The 20865-nt window shown below is 40.2% G+C and overlaps 1 protein-coding gene across 1 annotated transcript; it reads right to left on the bottom strand.

Annotated features, from left to right (window-relative positions):
- Window positions 1-7112: 7112 nt before the first annotated feature.
- Window positions 7113-18847, bottom strand: UCHL1 (ubiquitin carboxyl-terminal esterase L1 (ubiquitin thiolesterase)). Its single transcript, XM_008568539.1, has 9 exons — window positions 18726-18847; window positions 18602-18613; window positions 18027-18155; window positions 15090-15240; window positions 13002-13087; window positions 12875-12922; window positions 12056-12122; window positions 10604-10662; window positions 7113-7558 (listed from the first exon to the last, which is right to left on the bottom strand). Exons 1-9 carry the CDS (start codon window positions 18756-18758, stop codon window positions 7472-7474), a joined length of 672 nt encoding a protein of 223 aa, XP_008566761.1. The 5' UTR covers window positions 18759-18847; the 3' UTR covers window positions 7113-7471.
- Between the last annotated feature and the right edge of the window lie 2018 nt (window positions 18848-20865).

The raw sequence follows: 20865 nt of genomic DNA, 5'->3' as shown, positions 1-20865 counted from the left end.
AAGCATACACTAAAAAATATCTGCTATATTTTAAGAATATCAAAAAAGCACTAAAAGGGAAACAAATTTATTACAAAGAAAAATTACATTTTTTAAAAATGAAGAATGTAGAAAAACTTTAAAATTGGTTATCTGTTCCCATCCCCAACCTGCCATATCAAATTGCCTTTGTTGGAATTGTGAGCACAGGGGAATAAGGGACTAACATATCCAAATGGGTCTTTATCCCTTAAAATTGCTACCCTGGAAAATAACAACTCTTATTTCATTGATGCTACTAATTTCTCAAAGCAATTTTGAGAATATTTTCAGAGCTTATGGTACAAAAACTCACAGAGATATAAGGGACTTAAATGAGCTTCAAGCCTATTTAATTATTTTATTTTTTAAAAATGAGGAAACTGAGACCAAAACAGGAAAAGGGGATGAGTTAATGCCACACAACTGATTAATGTCAATGTTGGGACCAGATCCAGTTCTCTTAATGGACAAGTCAAACCAGTTTATTTTAAACTACTTGAAAATAAAACTAACCTTGTTTAACTGAAGTGTTGAGGAAAATGTTTTCCTAAAGATCTAATAACTCACTATTATACAAGTAATTCCACTTGTCGAGCTAGGTCTGGGTCTGCAGCTCACAGACCCTCGAGCCCATTCACAAACGCTTCACACGCAGGTCTATGAGCTAGGTAACCGGCAAAAAGGTCCTTGGAACCTTGGTTGAACTAGGAATAGTCTTTACTCAGCACACACATGTCTGAGAGCTAGGCAGTAAAAAGAGAAACTCAGAAACTCCAAACTCAACTGCTACCAGCAAAGTCCAAAGAAAAACTGAGCAGCTGCAAGCAGAGTAAACATACCCTTATTTTTTTTTTATTTTTTTTTTATTAATTTTTTTAAAGATGACTGGTAAGGGGATCTTAACCCTTGACTTGGTGGTGTCAGCACCACTATTTATTTTTTATTTATTTATTTTTTTAAAGATGACTGGTAAGGGGATCTTAAACCTTGACTTGGTGGTGTCAGCACCACGCTCACCCATTGAACTAACTGGCCATCCCTATATGGGATCTGAACCCATGGCCTTGGTGTTATCAGCACTGCACTCTCCCAAGTGAGCCACAGGCTGGCCCCAAAAGGCTCTGCTTTTAGACCCCAGCTCTCTGCCAGCCAGCCTGCTTCACAAACTGAAGAACACACAATAGCAATAAACTAATAAGATACATGGGTGCACATGCACACTAACTCTACTCACACACAACTTGTTTACGAGAAATGTGCTGCACCACCCCCAACCAGACCTGAGTCAAGGGAGCCTGACTAACACATGGGTGCACATGCACACTAACTCTACTCACACACAAATTGTTTACGAGAAATGTGCTGCACCACCCCCAACCAGACCTGAGTCAAGGGAGCCTGACTAAACTATTCTATTTTCCCCACACCACTATTTCCTAATGTTAAGATGTATTTGAAAGCAAGGTTTTACTAGCTGTGAAGTTGATTATAGAATTGGTTATATACAATTATATTTGGGATAATATCTAACTCAACATCAGCAGAGGAAACATTCACTTATAGTGAACTTGTTCTTTTAAATTATTACTGCTTATTTTTATTTATTTTTATGACAAAATAAATAGAGCCTGGTCAAAATTAGGAATGGATCAACAAGCAATTTCCATTTCACAGGGATGGCTTTGGTCGATCTATATCTGGACTAATTCATCCAGTCAAAATAGTGAGTCAAAATGAAGGTGCATGCACTATCACCCTTCTCTGTCTTGCCTCAGAAGGGGCACAGTTATCAATTGCTACTGGTATTTCTGGCTGATTTCATCTAGCTACAAAATTGTCATAAGCTTTCTTATGCTGTCACCTACTGGCTATAATGAATATAGCTCTGAATAAATTATTTGTCGTCCCATTATTCAGTATGCTTGGATGTGAAACAGAGAGTTAAAGTATTTGCCACTCAATTTGGATTTAAACATCCAAATACCAGATATTTAAGGTTGCTTATTTTAATGACTAAAGATACCTTAATGTCAACCAAAGTAAACAAGCCTATCAATCTCTGTTTTCAAAAGACTTCTTCTGTCCTTAGAAAGTTATTCTTTAAATTTTTAATTGTATGATTCACTTCTTAAAAATCAGTACCCTCAAGAGGATAAATACACTTATACTCTTCATGTCTTAACATGAGACAGAATGTACCCCCCTCACTTCAAAGAACAATTCATAGATGGACTGGGAGCTATGGTTTAGGATAAAAACTTAGGAAAAGTTGTTTCACAAATGGAGCATTATCCCAGGAAATAAGGTCTGGTTTGATACTGAGCAGAAAAGGACACTTTGTATCGTAGGATTAAGGCTGGAGAAAAAGGAGACGGACGTGGAGATAAGTGGTGATAAAAACAAAAGCAATAGCTCTAAATTTGTTCCAGGCATATCCCCAAGAACTTCACCAGTGTTCTCATGTGCTTCTCACAATGCCCCTATGAGACAGATACCCTCTTCACTCTACAGACGAGGAAATCGAGGCTTGCTGGCCAGGGTACCCAGCTGGTAAGGGGTAAAGCTGATGGCACAGCCCAAGCTCTCAACTGCAGCTATGCTGCCTGCACCGCATTGCCTCAGGAGACCAAGGACAAGCAGAACTGCCAGGAGACAAATCCAAAGCAGCACTTTGGGTTGATGTAATTGGTTTAACAAATCATAGTCAAGAGGAGCCAAGGAGATGTGACAACTAAATGTAATGTGTGTCCTGGATGGGACCCTGGAACAGAAAAACATTAGGTGACAACTAAAGAAATATGAATAATATAGACTTCAGTTAATAATAATGTGTACCGCAGCAATGTAAGATATTAACTTTTTTTAAAGCCTGTCTTTTAGAGAATGATTAACACTAAGATAAATATCTGATTCCTAAGAGAGTTAGGAGACACATTAATATATAATTTGATTTGAATCAGTTATAGAATTGATTTTGAACATGACCAAGGACAGGAAACTATTAGATGGCTTAAATTGTCCAAATCCAGATATTTTGTATGAGGAAGGAACATTATCCTTACTATTTCTTCTGCTGAGACTTCTCCACTTTTCTTCCTTCTCTGTTCATAAAGATTCAAACACACACACACACACTCAACTCTCTATTGTTAACATTAAATAGAGATAATTACTCCAGGCATGCTCACTGTGTACAAGTTCTATGTGAGTGATCTTAGCTCAGTCCTCCTACTCCTGTGGGAGAGATCCTATCAGTCCTCTTGAAGCCAGGTTTGACACCAGGCAGTCTGACTACGCAGGCAATTCACAGCAGCCCACTCTTAACTGCTATGCCAAACCACACCTTCTTCTGTAGTGAGTGCTGAGCCCAGTCAAGAAATCAAACAGGTGAACAACTTAATGAATTTGAAAGATCACATCATTCAAGGGGGACCAAGAGAGTAACTCTGCCAAACTAGCATGTCATTATTTAACATGGCAGGATATGCAGGAAACTGAACATGTTCCAAAGAAGTTGAGGTTTGAGAGAACATAAAGGTGACTATTTTAAGCTCTAAGGCAGCCCTATAACAAAGCCTCTTGAAAAACTTTTTAGAAGACAGAAGATATACACGAGTTTTACATTGTGGTGCTTTGTTTCACTGAGTTACACTTAATTCTGGATAGGAAACCTTGTGTGACTGTAGGCTGCACTGACTTCAGTTATAAATTGAAGAAACTTGAAAGTACTCTAGAATTAACCAGCAGGAGCGCATGGCAGAATTCTCAGCCCTAGGGGAAAAACAGGCTTTTTTTTTTTAATTATAAAAATAATGTGCTAATTTTAGAAAGCTTGGAAAATGAGAATATAAAATCACCCATACTTTCAACATCTAGACAGGAGTAGACCTATATTTTCGAGAACAAAGATACAAAAATGTCTCTTCATTGCAAATTTTAAAAGGACACATAAGCCAGAATACTGGAAGGAGCCGTTAAAGTGTAGGACAGTAAAGCTGGACCTTCATTCACTTTGTTAAATTCCCCTCTGCTCAGGAATGATCATTGATTATTGTGGGCTCTTAGACAGCTGCTTGGATTTGAATCTCAGCATCACTTATTAACCAAATGACCGTGGGCTAGTTGCTTAAGCTGAAGCTGTGCCTTAGTTTTTATCTGCAAAATGGGAATAATACTCACATGATGACTAAGTAAAATGTGCAAAATACTTAAACATAGTCCTGTCTTTTCTACATATATATACACACACACATTTTACAAAACTATCTCACCAGTTTTATGCATGAAGATTTTTCCAGGTTCATGGGTCTTTCAGTGAGTCCAAGTATTATACTGAGTAGATCTATATAACCTAAAGACTCAATTATACATTTTAGGTGTTAAAAAAGGAAGATACTTAGCCTCAGGTGCTTTGCCTGTTGAAAGCACTACAACGTCACCTGCATCACCAAAGACAAGTAACATTTTACGGAATAAGGAATTAAGGGAAGAAGCCAATTGTACATAGACCTTTGATGATCCAAGATGTTAGAGGATTTGTTGGAGAAATAAGGTCCTCTGAGTCACACAACCCCGGGAGGTACTGCCTTCACATGGAGTAAAAAGTGGATGGTCTCCCCTGGGTTGTGCACGGCTGATGGCCCAGGGAGAGCAGTGGGAAAAATGATGGTACTGGATGAAACCTAGAGGCCAGTTCCTTCCCAGACACCTTCACTGTATTTTTTACACATGAGACAATAAAGATGTGGTAGAGGATAATTCCTTTGCCCACAGTTACGAAGGCAGAAGCAGAGGTCAAACAGGTGTGATAAACCCTAGAGCCTGTGATGTTGACACCTAACCCAGGATAGCTACCTTCAGGTATTCAGCCCACAGTCTAAGTCCTGGTTTCCCTAGTGATGAGCTACAAGAACTCGGGCACATAAACTTACCTCTGTATGTTTCCTCACTGAAAGTGAAATTTCTCCACACCTCAGGGGTTGCAATCACCTACATGCATTACCTATCTCGTATCCATCAATGGTGTGGCATGCTAAGGAATACTAGAGCTTGAAAGTATTTAAATATGCTTCTCAAACATCAAGTATAAAATCTTAGTTATGTTCAGTGGTATAATTTGTACGTCTGAGGCCAAAAACAATCTTTTTACCAGCTCCTATAAGCAGGAAGGAGCCTCGTTTTGCTTATGCTTCTCAAACATCAAGTATAAAATCTTAGTTATGTTCAGTGGTATAATTTGTATGTCTGAGGCCAAAAACAATCTTTTTACCAGCTCCTATAAGCAGGAAGGAGCCTCGTTTTGCTTCCTGTCCCCCAAGTCAGTCTTCAAGGTGATTTTAAACAGGTCACACACCAAGATAGAATTTAAAACGCATCTCTCTAGCTTCAACTCTAAGCAACTAGAATCACATGAATCTGCGTATTTAGTTCTTACACTGTCAATAGATGTGATCACTTTCTTCTGAGGAACTAAGATATCCTTTACTTAGAAGTTAGAGTCAGAGTTACCATCACCGTCAAATAATCAGAGCTAAAAACCTTATGGGAACTGAGACCCAAGTTATCTGGATTCCTGGCGCCAGACAGGATAGAGTTCTTCAGTGAACATCACAGTAAAGGCAGGAAGCATGGAGTTTCCTCCCCACTGCCCTAATTCACGTAACTAGGAGGGAAACGTTTACATTCCAGTATCAATTGTTGAGAACAAATGTCCTCACATTTAATTTTTAGTCAAAGCGTATCTATAAAACAAGGATACACTTACCTATAAAGTAAGGTTTAACAACAAACGCCAAAAGCAGGTTTAAAAAAACCTAATTTTTAGAAAGGAATTGCTAACAAAGAAAGTCTCTACATTCACTGGAGTATGTCAAAGGGACACAGGAGCCGACTGAAATAGTTCCCACTGACCAAAGCTGGAACAATTTAGGCAACTAGTAGTACTGGATTGTAGTATAAACCCAAAGTATAAGATACATAAGTTCATGATATAAATTATTGAATAGAGAAGAAAAATCTCCCATGCAAAAGAATTTCAAATAATTTATATAGATACTCCGCCCTCAAGGAAGCAGAGCATAAATCCCCACTCCTTAAGTGTGGGCTTTGCATAGTGACTTTCTTCTGAACAGCATAGTATGGAAAGGCCAGGAGGAATAACTTTATGGTGGAGAAACTTGAGAAATGCTACCTCTTTGTACCTGCCAGGTGACAAAGAGCAATATCAACAGTAGCAAATCATGTTGACGGTATGTACTCTTTATATATAATGAAAATGACATTTTGCCTGAGGTCTTCCTCACTAAAGCCCGTAACCCTAGTCTCATTATCAGAGAAACATTAGACAAAGCCCAATAGAGGGGCATCTTACAAAATACTTGACCAGTATCACTCAAAACTGTCAAGGTTGTCAAAAACAAGGAAAGTCTGAAAAACTGACACACCACCTAATGTAAGTGGAATCCTACATGGGATCCTGAAACAGAAAACGTTTTTTCCATTAGGTAAAAACTAAGCAAATCTGAATATGCTATTAACTTCAATTAATAGCAATGTATCAATACTGATACATTAAATGAATGTACCATACTAAGATAAGATGTCAATACAGAAAACTGGGTGATGGGTTTATGGGAACTCTGCAATATCTAAAATTGAGGGCTGGCTGGTTAGTTCAGCTGGCTAGAGCCTGGGTGCTGATAACACGAAGGTCCAGTGGTTCAATTCCTATATTGGCTGGCCACAAAAAAAAAAGGGGGGGGGGGCTGGCAGTTAGCTCACTGGATTAGACCATGGTGCTGCTAACACCAAGGTCAAGGGCTCAGATCCCCATACTAGCCAGCCACCAAGGGAAAAAAATTTATAAAATTGTTCAAAATAGTCTATTTAAAACCTTTTAAAAATTAGCTTCTATAGGTACGCATAGGAATACAAATGCATAGAAAAATGTCTAGAGATAAGCTAAACCAATAATATTTTTATGGTGTTCTTCTTACCTGAGCTATATGAGTTGCTTATATGGATGACATGTTCGTGTATTATCAAAATAATTTAAGACATTTGGGGGGAAGATAAAAGAAAATGAGAACCAGTTTAGGCTTATCTCTTAGCAGCAGAAAAGTTTTATTCCTTTTAAGGACAAACAAACCACATCCAAGGCCTTAACTTACAAACACAAACCAAAGTGGCCATTTAAAGCATTAGATATTAAGGTACAAGACATACAATGGTGAGAAATGCTTCGCCATCTGAAGCTAACACCAAACCTGGCTCAATCGACAGCTGAGCTCTGCTAGTGCTTCGATGTGATTGAGGGGAAGAGCATGTCTGCAGAACCTAAAGAGAACATCTGTGTTTTACAAGTACTGAAGCATTTTAGACTGCATGGGTATGTATATACTTTCACGTTGAAGGGAAGAGGGAAAAACGGCCAAGTCCCTCCCACAGGGCTTTAGGCTGCCTTGCAGAGGGCCACAGCAGAGAAGCGGACTTCTCCTTGCTCACGCTCAGTGAATTCTCTGCAGACCTTGGCAGCATCCTGAAAAGGAGGAATGTCATTACTATCGAAGCAGCAACAGCTCAAATGAAAGTTTCAAAGCTAAAGTACATCCAGGGCCTATTAATGCTCAAAGTTCACCCTGATCAAACTTATATCCCTCATTAAGCTTGAAAATAAGGGCTTAAAGCAAAAGAAAAAAAAATCAGGTGATGGGAAAGACAGATACAAATCATAGATTTGACTTCAGAAGCTCTGACTCCCTTATTACTTCTACCAAATGGCTCCGTGCTTCTTTCACCTTGTGGCTGGTTTGGGCAAGAAAACTAAACTATTAATGCTCTTTTCCACAAATCTAAACAAGATAGAAAATTGATCTCTCTTCTATAACAAGGTATAAAAGAAAAGTTCTAACTCAGAAATACCCAGAGTAGAGATAAATTTCTTCCAAATAAACATTTTACAAAACAGCCTTAAAGTTTATCTGTTATTCCAGGTACAAATGATGGATTCTTAGAGATTTATGATAGAGTGACATGTATTACTACTTCTAAGAACTAGATTACAAATGGTAACAGAAAATTGATCTCAATGTTATTTACCAAATTCTAGAGTTTAAATGCTTTGAGATAGTAACAATCACTCTGTTCAATTTGCAAAAAGTCTAGTGCAAAGATAGCTGCAGAAACCACATTAAATATGACCTTTAAGAAGAAAGGAAATACTCTGTGACATAGAATAGTAATGGAACACAGGTCCTTAAGTCTGAAATCACCAACTCAAATGAGTTGGGCCTTTAAAAGGCATCAACCACGGTGGAGTTTTATTCCTGCTTTAGAATATTTAAAAACTAAAGGGGATCTAGACTTAACATCTACAGTTTATTCTCTGGGTATTTTTAATATTTTAGCCCTTCCTTCCCCAAATTGATGTTCCTTCAATATTAAACAGGTACTGTTAAAGAGATTAGCCATCTCCTAAACAGACAGCTTTGTCTCCTATACAGAAAATAAACAGTAAAAAAATAAAATGAGCAATGACCTAATTCATTCAAGTTTAGGATACCTGGGTTAAGTTTATGTATTTTCTCACCAGTTTTGTTTTGTTTTAAAGATCAAGGAATCAACCTCCAGTTTAACAATAATTAATTTAGTGTGTAGTTTAAATACCTAAAAAAATCTTTAACCATATAGAACCAGTCTTAGTTAGATAATAATTTTCACTAATAAGATGCTGGTTTATATATTCATTTAATTTTAAATGGGATTCTAATGAAAAAAGTTTTGTGGGGTTTTTTGTTTGTTTTAAACAAACAGGTTTACCTTCCCCACACCTCATGTAAGTTTTAGGCATCCTACATGGGGCACATTTTTATGATATTAGTATCGTGTTAGGTATGAATTAGCATGTACCTTAAAAGCTTTATTGAAAGGACCAAAAACAGGTTTACCTTCCCCACACCTCATGTAAGTTTTAGGCATCCTACATGGGGCACATTTTTACGATATTAGTATCGTGTTAGGTATGAATTAGCATGTACCTTAAAAGCTTTATTGAAAGGACCAGAATCTTTTCCCCAAATGGGTCAAAGACCAGAAACTCTGCCTTTGTTCTTATTCTCTCCCATAAGTAAATGCTAACTCTCTCGTGCAAATCCCCATCATCTGACTTCTGCAGGCCTATTTCTCATTTCACACTACTATTCCCATATACCTCTTGTATACCAGGAGTTAGCTTTAACTGATCTCAGGTGCGTATGACAGCAGACTAGAGAAAGTGACCTTCCCTCCTAGGGTAGCATAATTTGGCCCACTAGCACCTTGAAGTTATCAGGTCTGTGATGTTCCAGGTCTATTATAAAAAGAAAGGTCACATGGTACAGTGGTTAAGAGCACAGATTCTAGATACAGACTGTCTAGATTTGAACCATGGTTCTACCATTTAAGCACTGACCTTGGGTACTGCCTAACTTTTCTACCCCTTTTTCCTCATTTGTAAGATGGGGAAATACCTACCTACCTCATTGCATTATTAAAAGGATTCTACAAAAGGTAAAAATCACTCAGAACAGCACCTCACACAGGGTGAGTAAACTGCAGCCTGTGGGCCAAATCCAACCTGTTGCCTGTTTTTGTGAACAGTTTTGGTGGAACACAGCTACACACATACATTGATATTATCTATAGGCTGCTCTAGAGTTGCAACAGCAGAACAGAATACCCGCAACAGAGCCATGTGCCACACAAAGCCTAAAATATTTTCTATCTGGCTCTTTACAGAAAAAATTTGCCAACCCCTGTTCTGCACACACTAAATGCTCAAAAAAGATGAACTATTATTACCACTACTAACAGTAATCATTAACTATTAAATTAGTAATTAAATGAAGTAGTTATATCTTAATAGCATTTTGTGTTTTATCATATTTAAGCAATTTTCCTTTGTAACAGCAAATTGACTCAACTCTAGAGACTCATTTTTAGGGTGAAGAGGCCTAGAGTTGTCTACCACAACTTGCCCTGAATCGAAGTTTCTGTAGTCACTTGTACCCGGATGGTTACACAGTGATCCTGGATTTTACAGTTCTTGTCAGGCATGTTTTAAATCTGCTTCTCTTGTACTGTAACAGTGGATCATGTGGGGAGAAAAAAGTCCTGAATCTAACTGCCTAACCAGAATCCATAGTATACTACCTACAAGACTGACCCAAATCCAACAGTCTTAGAAAGAATAAGGAAAGTCTCAAGTTACTGTTACTTGAGTCTTTAACCACGATGTAATCTGACAGGAAGACAATGATCACCTTAATCCCACAAGGAAGTAAAGCAATGGTTTTCATGCTAATTCTAACTATGGACTAAACACAGCAGACAGAACAGATTAGTCAGGCCTTCTCTAAAGGATTCTATTTAAAACCACCTGCTATAAAATAAGGTAGATAGAATTACTAAGATAATCTTTAAGCCCTAAAGACTACTATTAACCCAGACAAGCTGACTGTACTGAAAGAGTGTTAGGACTTTAGAATAGACAATTTGGCTAAAGAAATGTGGGCCCTACTGGAGAAAGATGCATTCCAAAGGTTACCTGCAGCAGGGAGTCCTCTGAACTGGTGCCATGGTTAACCGGAAAAGGCATCCGCCCATCTATAACGAAGCAGCCAGGCATGTCAAGTTTTGCTTTTATTTAATTGACACATAATAACTGTATGTACTTATGGGGTACAGTGTGAATATTTCAATACATGTATACAATGTGTAATGACCAAATCAGGGTAATCAGCATACTCATCATACTCATCACCTCAAACATTTATCATTTCTTTGAGCTGGGAATATTCAAAATCCTTTTTCTAGCTATTTGAAAATATACAATAAATTATTGTTAATTATAGTCACCCTGCAGTGCTACATAACACTAGAAGCTATTCCTCCTATTCAAATGAAAAGTTAGTATTTGTTAGCCTCTTATTATCCTCCCCATCCTCCCTGCCTTTCCCAGCCTCTAGTAACCACTATTCTACTCTCTACTTCTATGAGATCAACTTTCTAATAAGCTTCTTCATGTGAATGAGTACATGTGGTATTTATCTTTCTGTACCTGGCTTACTTCACTTAACATAATGTCCTCCAAGGTCACCCATGTAGGCATGTCAATTTTCTCGGCACATTTTTGGCTACTGTGCTTGCCCAGCCAGAGGGAAGTTTTAGATTCATCTGAATACCACTGCCACTCCCACAAAGGGAAGCCTGGTTATGAAGTAACAGGCCGCAAACTAGGTTCAAGGTGTCCTAGATATCCATCCCAGGCAATTCTAATCTACAATTAACATATCACATAATCCCAATCCAGCTAACCTAGTAGAGGGGACTGTGCCCCATCTCTCAAGAAGGACCAGAGAGCGAAACTCAGATGCAGTCTCTGGGGTACAAGAAAAGTGGAGGCAAGAAGGAAACCTTAAGAATTCATTTGCCCTTCAATGACTGCCAATTGCCCCCAAGTCTCCTTTGCCCTTGTTAGCCCGTAAGCAGTGTCTCAACTTGAGACAACACAACTGCAAGTCTTTCTCCATTAATACAAAGGGGATGAATTTTATAAGATGGATAATCTGTTTTGTTGCCATAAACCAGCTATTAGAAATTACTCCAGCACATCCAAATTCTTTCTACACAAACAGGGTCACATTTTCTAGAAGTATTCCTTGCCTAGAAGGGATGATACTAGGGGATGCTTTGGGGGAAGAGGGACAAGAAGTCTAAACACATATGCCTTGAACTGCAGCTAATCTGATCTATTCTCTTCCGGTTTGTGACTAAAGCCATTCACTATGTCAGTTGGCTGGAGGTGGAGGGGGGAGCGGGTGGGTGTGGCTCTGGGTATGATAAAGCGTTAAGTGCCCTCATGAGAATATCTTGTTCTGGCTTCATAAATAATGACACACCAAGTGTCATAATGTCACACGCCAATATTGTAAAGAGAAATAAGTCTGAAAGAATGCAAAGAAATTATATTGGATCCCAAAGACGGAGTGACACATACCAAGTTCATAGAGGTGGCCATCCACGTTGTTAAACAGAATAAAATGAAAATTCACTTTGTCATCTACCTGAAGAGTCAAGACATTTTTTAAAATGAGTATATATAAGCAAAACTTCTTAAAATTAAATTCTCTTGCAATTGAAGTGGAATATTCTTGAACCAACTTGCATTTTTAAAAATTATTGCTAATATTTACATACTTCCTACATACTATGCCCTATTGTAGCCCATTAAGGTAGAAATACTGCAAATGTTAAAACAACTTTATGTGGATGCTACTATTACATGATTTTTTTTCCTGAGGAGGAAATTAAGGCTTAGGGAGGATAAGCATCTTACCCACGGTCAAGACTAGAAAGAGGCAGAGCCAACTGTAGTTATAAAGCACAAAATTGTCTGACTTCAATTTAGCAGTTGATTTAGAGGTTCTGTTCTCTTATGGTATATTTAAGCCTTCTAGAAATTGTCAGTCCTTGTTGGTATATGCTATGCCAACAAGAATAATATTCTTCCCAACACTGTGAGAAGACATTTGAAATTTTTAATGACTAGGAGAGGTGTTACTCTGTAAGACTCACTTAGATCTAAACAAAATACTAACAGTTGTAATTTACTCAAGATTATTTCAACTGCCATTAAGACTTCGAGCCATTTTTATGAACAGTCTAGTCAAGGAATTATTTTGGTAGAATTTTCTGGCATTAATTGGCCTTAGGTAGATAATATTTGCTATATTCCAGTAAAAGATTCCCGCACATGTTTCAGTGGAAACACAGACAGCACCTGGGCAGCCTGGTTCTGATTTGTATTTGCATTTACCCGACATTGGCCTTCCTGTGCCACGGCATCATGGGCTGCCTGTATGGCCTGCAGAAAAGAGAAAATAATTAGCACAAAAAATCTTCAGAGTTATTTAAAAGGAATGATCTGGAAGTTCTCTTCCTACCTCATTCTTTTCAAAGCATTTTGCTCTGTCTTCAGGAGACATCTTCTCCGTTTCAGAAAGAAATTGTTTCAGGACTGATCCATCCTCTTTTAAAAAAAAATGCACGTATTAGTATAGATAAAGTAGCAAAAATGGGGACACATTTATTGCTGACCTAAGCCTTTGCAGAGCCGGTCATATTGAGCTACCTGGATCTTTAATATGGCCTCCAAGGACGTAGATCAGCTGTCCCTTTTCCCCAGCCTCTTTCCAACTACTCCCTACTCAGTGATTTAAGCCAGGGAGCCCACTTCATTCCTCCAGCATGCCAAGCTCCTTCTTGCCTCTGCTCCCTACCATCTTGACTTTTCCCCTCTCACCTCACACTCATCTCTCAAATCTCCTATCGCTTTCTTACAGCACTTATTTGTAATATGCATTGTAAACTGCCTTGTCTATAGCATATACCAATGCACAATTCACACCTGTTGTATATATAATGCTACAATAACATTCTAATCTAATAATGGTTCCCAAACCAAGATTTTTATTTCAGGGTAGAAAATTCAATTTTAGTAATTCAGTTATCCAAATAGACATTAACATAAAGATCTTAAGTAAAAATGTGAAGAACCATTTGACTTAGAAACAAATGACTCAGAGAAAACTGACTGGCACACTGTTGGTATAAGCATTTTGTTACTGCTCAATGTGGATAAGCCTAAGAGACACTGATCACACAGCTATAGCCAGAGCAACTTATATTTCAAAAGACTTTAATTTGAATTTGCAGCTCTAAACTTAAATTTGTTAAATGAGGACCATTTTAAAACTTGGAAATGACAAGAATCCTCTTAACTTTGTGACAAAGTCTGTCAGATTAAGTCTTTGATACCATCATTACCATGGTTACAAGTTATATTATCGCTGACCTCAGGAACACAGTACTCCAAATAAAGTGAGACTTACTACAGAAGAAGTAGAAAGGATCAATATAGGAAAATTTTAAGTAATGTGAGTGTAAGTTCTACTTCAATAAAAAAGGTTTTATTTTTTGGCTTAATTAAAAAACTGTCAAAGTTTTCCAGGTATTTATGTGTAAATTAAAAGTAATACTGACATTTCAGTGTTAAGGTATAGTCAGTGGCCACTGGCAGGATGAACACTTAGGATCAAGTTGATTTTGGAAAGCTTGATCTTTCTGAAAATAGAATCTGCCAAATAAAGTGAAGGATATTAAAAAAAATAGAAAGGATCAAACTACAACTTTTTAATATGGCTCAGTAAAGTCAATATTTGAAAAAGCAACTTCTAGAAGATCCAGATATTTCATCTTGTCTACAGCTGCTTTTATGCCACAAGGGCAGAAACCACAGGGCCCTCAGAACCTAAAAGATTCTGCCATATTATTTTAACATATTTTAGTGTTGTTAATGGTGCCTCTGACAAGCTTCTGCTGTCACACTCAGTTTTTCCTCTATGTTCCACAGCAGTCACTGTAGGTGGGCTGCCGCCCTTGACCTGACTTTGTTCACAGCTGTATTGTTCAAGGTTTCCACCTGCTGCTATGCCTCCCCGTGGGAAATTTCACACTCTATACACACAGCTGCTTTAAGCTGCTTTGGTTCTCCTGTTGAGACATAGAACCATTAAAGACAGGTCCTAATTGTTGATATTTTCTGGCTTAACACCATCTCTAATTCTCCAGAACTGTTGAGAACTGAATAGCAGCACGTGAGAATCACTACAGTAACCAGCCCTCATGAGTCTTTTTCCTTCACCTCAGAACCACTGAAGCTGCATGCAAATAGAAGGGCACATGCAGACAGGCCAGCAGCTGCTCAGCCTACCACTCCAGGTGGAAGCACCAAACCATGCTTCTCAGGAAATGAGTTTCCGCCCCTCAAAAGAAACCATCTGAATTCACTCACGGATTACACCTGGATAGGTAGGAGCCGTGACTAAACAGGTTTCAAAAATATTTTAAGGCAATGACTTTGCTGAACAGACCCTGGGGGTTTTTGGAATGAAGTGTTACAGTTAACTTTGCTTTTTGAAGTCCATGTTTCCCGTTTAAAGACAGGATGACTGACCTCAAACCCCACTTACCGAATTCCAGTTTGTCTTGATTATTGGCCACTGCATGTATAAGGCCGATTGTACCACAAGAGTTCCCAATCGTCTGTTTCATAAAGTACACTTTGGGACTAACTTCTTGTCCCTTCAGTTCCTCAATCTGTTTTTTCCTGAAGTTCTCATGCTGTGAACGTAAAAAAAACATTTTTATATCTCAAAACGAAAATCCAAAGAACAGATGGCAGCACAGTGAGTCCTACCACCTAAATGGAAACGCAAGTGGGATGTGTGACCAGCAGACTCGGTTCTATATGCTGGCCAATGCCCAGAGAATGTCTTATCACCTCCCACACCCCCACCAGCCCGTGGGGCTCTAAGAGGTATGAGACTCCACCCTGATGCTGCAGTGCAGCAACTGCCTTGGATATTGCCCAAGACTCTGTCTGGACACCACTGCAGACTTCTAGCTTGAAACAGAGGGTGTCATGAAGGCAGAAAATGTGGACCAGTTCATCATTTTCTTCCTTTAACACAAACAGCTGTATTTCACATAGGCATCCTAATCGAGCTTTGGTCAGTTTAATGCCCAGGAAGAGCACCAGCTGGTTTATATATATTTCACTATTCTTTAAAGTCCTATTCTGTCCATGTATACTTCTGTTCAAAAACAGCAGCAAAATAAGCCTTAACTTTGAAAGAAGCAAGCGAAAGAAATCAACTATCCCCCCCACCACCCTCCCAGCTTTTTCTTAGGAAGGAAAGGCAACTGGTCTTTCCTTCCTATAAAAAGGGTGTTGGGCTGGGATTCTACAAAAACTCCTCATCCTACAAGGGAAATATGTGACACTAGTTTGTCTTTGCCTGCTATACAGTTTAATTTAAAGAAAGTTTAGCAATTTGGGGGGAGGGGGATAGAAACTGGTAAATGAATGGGACTAGAAGATAGATTACCTCAAAGTGCCCACTAGTGTTTTGTATGGTAATTTAGTGACCCTGTGTGGACCTTTCACTAACAGGTTTTAAAGATCTTAAAAATTATCACTTCTCAGTTAAAAGCAGAGTGCAAATGCTATGGAACCACCAATTTTCTATAACCAGCAACATTCAAACAGAACATTAGAAGCAAATTTCCAGTTCTAGTAGCCTTGCATTACTGTACATGGAACAAAAGTTTAAGCTTGCTCTGTGGCACTAGCAGAGAAGTAAGATATCTTGTTCCACAAGATCAACTTCAACTTGTAGGAAGTTCTCACTTCATACCTACCAGATCCTTACATTGTTACTCATTGACTATTAAGGGTTTTCACTTTTCTAGGCTAATTAGATAAAATTTAGAAACTTGATAGCACCATTCTTTAGGGTTGTTTGAGCTCTTGCATGGAGACACTTGTGTAAAGATTTAACTATCACTTAAAATTAACATCTTAGAAGTGGCCCATTTAGGAAATCATAATACTCCCTTAATCAAAATGAGATACTTTCTAAACTAACATTAACTTGTTTGGAAATCAACCTATAAATCTCAACTTTTCTTTAAATTTGCTTCAGTGTTTTGCCCAGTAAGCATTTTGTGTACCAGAACAGGTGCTCAATAAATCTGATTCAACTGCAGCTAAAGGACATAGTATCGAGCTCTTTCAAACATAAGCCATTCAAACTAGAATGTTCGCTAACAAGATCCTCTGGATTCAGCACAAGGAGACTAGCAGCTTTGAAAAGCAAACATGCTGCACCACTGCCTCCCAGAGGCCTTGCTCAAAACCTCCACGTCATCATGGTTGCTCTAATAAAAAAGCTCTGTGAAAGGTTCAGGTAGGAGACAGCATTAGATTTGTTCAATGTGGAAACTAATTTGACTTATAATAATCTGGCAGCTCCCTTTTTGCGGAAGGATAAGCTTTAACAATAAAAGCATGGCAGTGAGATTATCCTGACAGCTGTCATAAGTGTTTCTAACCCACAAGACTCAGCCCATTAGGAGGAAGGAGTGGAACTTCCCATACGACTTGGTGTGGGCTGAGGAAGCTTCTAGAACACCTAGCCTTAGGATGATGTTTCAGTTAACCTCGCTCTTTGTTTGGAGTGATGCCCCAAATGCTAATGACCCAAGTTTTGCTAAAGCCAATTTCAACCACTCCCAGTCAGGGGTCAAGGGACAGCAATAGAAGATCGACAATGCCATGCTAATTACTGGGATTCCATACAAGACAACAAATACCCCATCTATACGTTTTTATATCCATGCACACTTGAAGGAAGGACCTCAAAGGGAAATGAAAAGGTGTTTCCAAGACTGTACTAATACTCACTTATTTCATTTAGCTACAAGGTCAGAGAGGAAAGAGGGTAGAGATGGGAAGGAAGTTCCTGCACAGAAACCCTACACAAATGATTAAGCTTAAAGAAGCACATTCAAGAGACTAAAAACCAAGTGTGCATGTCGTAGAGAATGGAAGAGTGGGAAGAAACCCTTAAGTCCATCAGAAACCCAGGCCGTGCAGGTGGAGAATTCGAGAACATACTGTTTTTCCCTGTGCTTCAAGCAAGTCCGTCCTCCTCCATTTTCCAGCTAGGTGGAAGACTGAGAACCAATGATCTGACAGGTTACAGCCCTCAAAGAAAACAACCGGCTACTCCCCAGTGGCAGGCTCAGAAAAGCCTAAATCCAAGGGCACTCATGAGTAGGATGAATTGTCCTTGGATAATTGGGATGATGGAACCGAGATGCTACTTCTTTTCCAAATTTAAGGCAATTCTGGACGGATGAGCATAGAGGCAATAAACGCTGTTACAACAGGAGCCCCAAGGAGTAGGCACCTTCCTCCCTGGGAGGCGCGCCCCCGATCCCCTACAGGGAAGGAGGCGTTTACCCATATCCGGCCGCACAGGCGAGGAGGGGAGCCCTCAACACCAGATTTGGGAGCAGTGTGTGACGTCGGGGATCCGCGCATCCCGGGCCCCACGCCCTACCTGCGCGGTGAGAGGGAACAGCAGCAGCAGCGCGCACGCGGGCGCTGGCACCGAGCCCAGCGTCTCCTCCTCCAACCCCAGCACGTCCGCGAACCGCCACTGGCCGGTGACCCCCAGTCGGGCCAGCACCTGCGGAGAGGAGACAAGACGGCCAGGCGCACGGGGGACAGGCAAATAAAAGGCACCTTCCAAGGGGCGGAGCCAGAATGCGCGCCCTCCGCGACCCCACCGGGGCTGGGAGGAGTCCCCGCCCTCCACTCCTGCGGGCGCGATGACACAGCACAAAGCGCGGCCCACACGTGGCTCCCGCGAAGCCCGGGTATCCGCGTCCCCGCGGACCGCGCCACGCCCTCAGGAGCTCCACCAGGCGCCACTCGCGTTTAGGCGCAGGTTCCTTTATCCCCCCGACCGGTTTCGCAGTCACCCCCCAAATGCAGGGGCAGAGGGAGGGCGCCCGGCAGCCTCTGGAGCGCGCAGGGCGCGGCTCGGTGCCGGCCCACAGCCGCAGTCGGTGGGCGCCTCCGCCTCGGCGCTCCTGGGGGAGGGGGACAGCGACAGCGCGAGACGCCACTCACTTTGTTCAGCATCTGGAAGGCAATGAAAAAATAAAAAAAAATAAAACCAGCTGGCGAAAAGGCTACCCTGCGAGGGCTGAGCCTCAGCCTTGCATCCCCCGGCAATGGTGCACCTGGCGCTCACCTCAGGGTTAATCTCCATCGGCTTGAGCTGCATCTTGACGAAATGCGAACACAGCCACCACCCGAAGAGGAAAAACAGCGAGCGGAGCCGCCCAGGCGGCCAATATAAAGCGCCGGCCTGACGCACTGTGGATCCCTGCGCAGGGGGAGCAGGGGCAAAACCAAGCGAGGGGGAAACGGCCAGTCGCAGCCAGATGGGCACGCAGCCCCCTTACGCAGCGCCGAGTGGTACGGCCGGGCCCCCAAACCTTGCAGTCTCACTCGCGGGTGAGATAATCTGGTGGTTGTGGAGATGGGTTTTGTTGGTGGATGTTCCTTGAGTATATGGAGCAGTCCTTTTGATGGAGTCTTTAATTTTTGGCGAAGTTTCTGGAAACCCATCCTTTCTACCATTCCAATCACCCGTAAGCTCGGGGTCAGAGAAGCATTAAGAAAAAGCACAAATTCAACAGGTATATATTTAATATGAATATAAATATATGTCCCCCACATCTCGCAGCAGCTTGCATTTCACTAGACGATTCATCCTCCATGTTAAATCAAACCAGTACCGAGGTTCGTTTTTAATTGACTGCCTATAGTAAAACATAATCTAGTGTATAATAGATATTGCATTAGTAATGCTGATGTAATGTGACTCCCAGGGAAGAATTGATTGGTCATGGGGGAACGGTAGAAACCGGGGGGATGTGACTATAATACAAGACAGAGAAGGCAGGCCGTCAGAGACTTTAGGAAACAGATCCAAGGAAAAGATGGGTATGATTGTGAAAAGAGAGGCTATAAATGGAAAAGCATTTTAAAAGAACGGGAGGCTTTGAAAAATGAAATTCTGAGTTCACAATAGAATACTCCTAATAAAGAGAGAAGGGAATGGCAACTAAGGAAACCACTGTTTTCCAGCTCTCTCTCAGGTGGGTGTTTTTTTGTTGTTTTTTGTGTTTCTTTTTACTAGCATATTCAAAAGGTGGAGAGAAAATGCATATGCTGAACAAAAAATAAAAAGAGGGACCAAAATCTGTAAGAATTGTGCCAGGAAAGCTACACCACAGAATGAAGTGGGGCTTGCAGAAATATTAAGGAAGCAGGAAGGTTGGGTGTTTTTTAAAAATAGGCTCAGAACAAATAATGGTGATGGTGAAAGAATAGACCTACTGTTTAGGAGATTCAAGGTTAACAGACGACAGAGGAAAGGGAAGGAATATACAGTTTTTGAGTTAGTGCCTCTGCAGTGGATTCTTTGCATGTGTCATCTCATTTAATCCTTGGAGGACCCAATGAAGAAACCCTTAGTGCAGTTTTGCAGATCCACATCCAAAGCTTACAGAAGTTAATTTGCTTAAGGTCACAATTGAAAACTAAAACTGGGAAGTAAACCTTGGTGAATTGAGCTCTAAAAGCCCATTCTCTGTCCAAGATTCCTCAACATTCTGTTTCTATTTTCTTTACATTTTTACCATCAGAAAACTGACCTTCACAAACAAAGTGACAGAGAAGAAAACATTAATAAGAACATAATGGGTAAATTTTATAGTATGTAAATTATACCTCAATAAAGTCATTAAAGGAAAAAAAAAGAAGGCGTGAAGGTCAAAACAGGTTGATAGTATAAGAACACCTGGTTAGGTTGTAGAAGTTATTCCCTTTAGAAATAGTTACATTACCAATTTACTTCACTTATTCATTCATTCAACAAATATTGACTAAGCACCTATGTGCTGGGCACCGAGCTTGAAATTGGGGATACAAAGGTGAACATGTCCATAAACATGGAAACTTTTCTCATGCAGCTTTTATCAGTAATGAGAGTATGAAAGGGAGCAAGGGGATCAAGAATGCTTCCTGAGGGAAGTGACATTTAAGGTAAGGAATGATGACAGGCAGGAGTTAGCAGTCGACAGTTATTGCCAAAATAGTAAAAGCAGTCGTGAAATCACCATCAGAAATCTTTGTTGAAGGCATTCGTTCTTTCACTCAATGAATGTGTGCACACACACACACAAGGGTACTTCAAAAAGCTTGTGGAAAACAGAATTAAAAGATGGTGCAAATATTTCCACAAACTTTTTGAAGTACCCTCACACTGGGGGCCTGCTATGAGTCCGGAAGCATCAGAGCAGTGAATAAAACAACTCGCTCCT

This window comes from Galeopterus variegatus, unplaced genomic scaffold (assembly GCF_000696425.1).
Source record: "Galeopterus variegatus unplaced genomic scaffold, G_variegatus-3.0.2 Scaffold421, whole genome shotgun sequence".
Classification (NCBI taxonomy): domain Eukaryota; kingdom Metazoa; phylum Chordata; class Mammalia; order Dermoptera; family Cynocephalidae; genus Galeopterus; species Galeopterus variegatus.
Note: the sequence above shows the minus strand (reverse complement) of the source record. Positions and strands in the feature narration are given on the sequence as shown.

What these genes read in the sequence shown, in the direction of transcription:
- UCHL1 (XM_008568539.1), bottom strand. Translation starts at nt 18,758, where the DNA reads ATGCAGCTCAAGCCGATGGAGATTAACCCTGAG. An exon ending in AATGCTTTGAAAAGAATGAG is followed by an intron (nt 12,923 to 13,001) that starts GTAGGAAGAGAA and finishes TCTTTTCTGCAG; the next exon opens with GCCATACAGGCAGCCCATGA. An exon ending in CACAGGAAGGCCAATGTCGG is followed by an intron (nt 12,123 to 12,874) that starts GTAAATGCAAAT and finishes TTGACTCTTCAG; the next exon opens with GTAGATGACAAAGTGAATTT.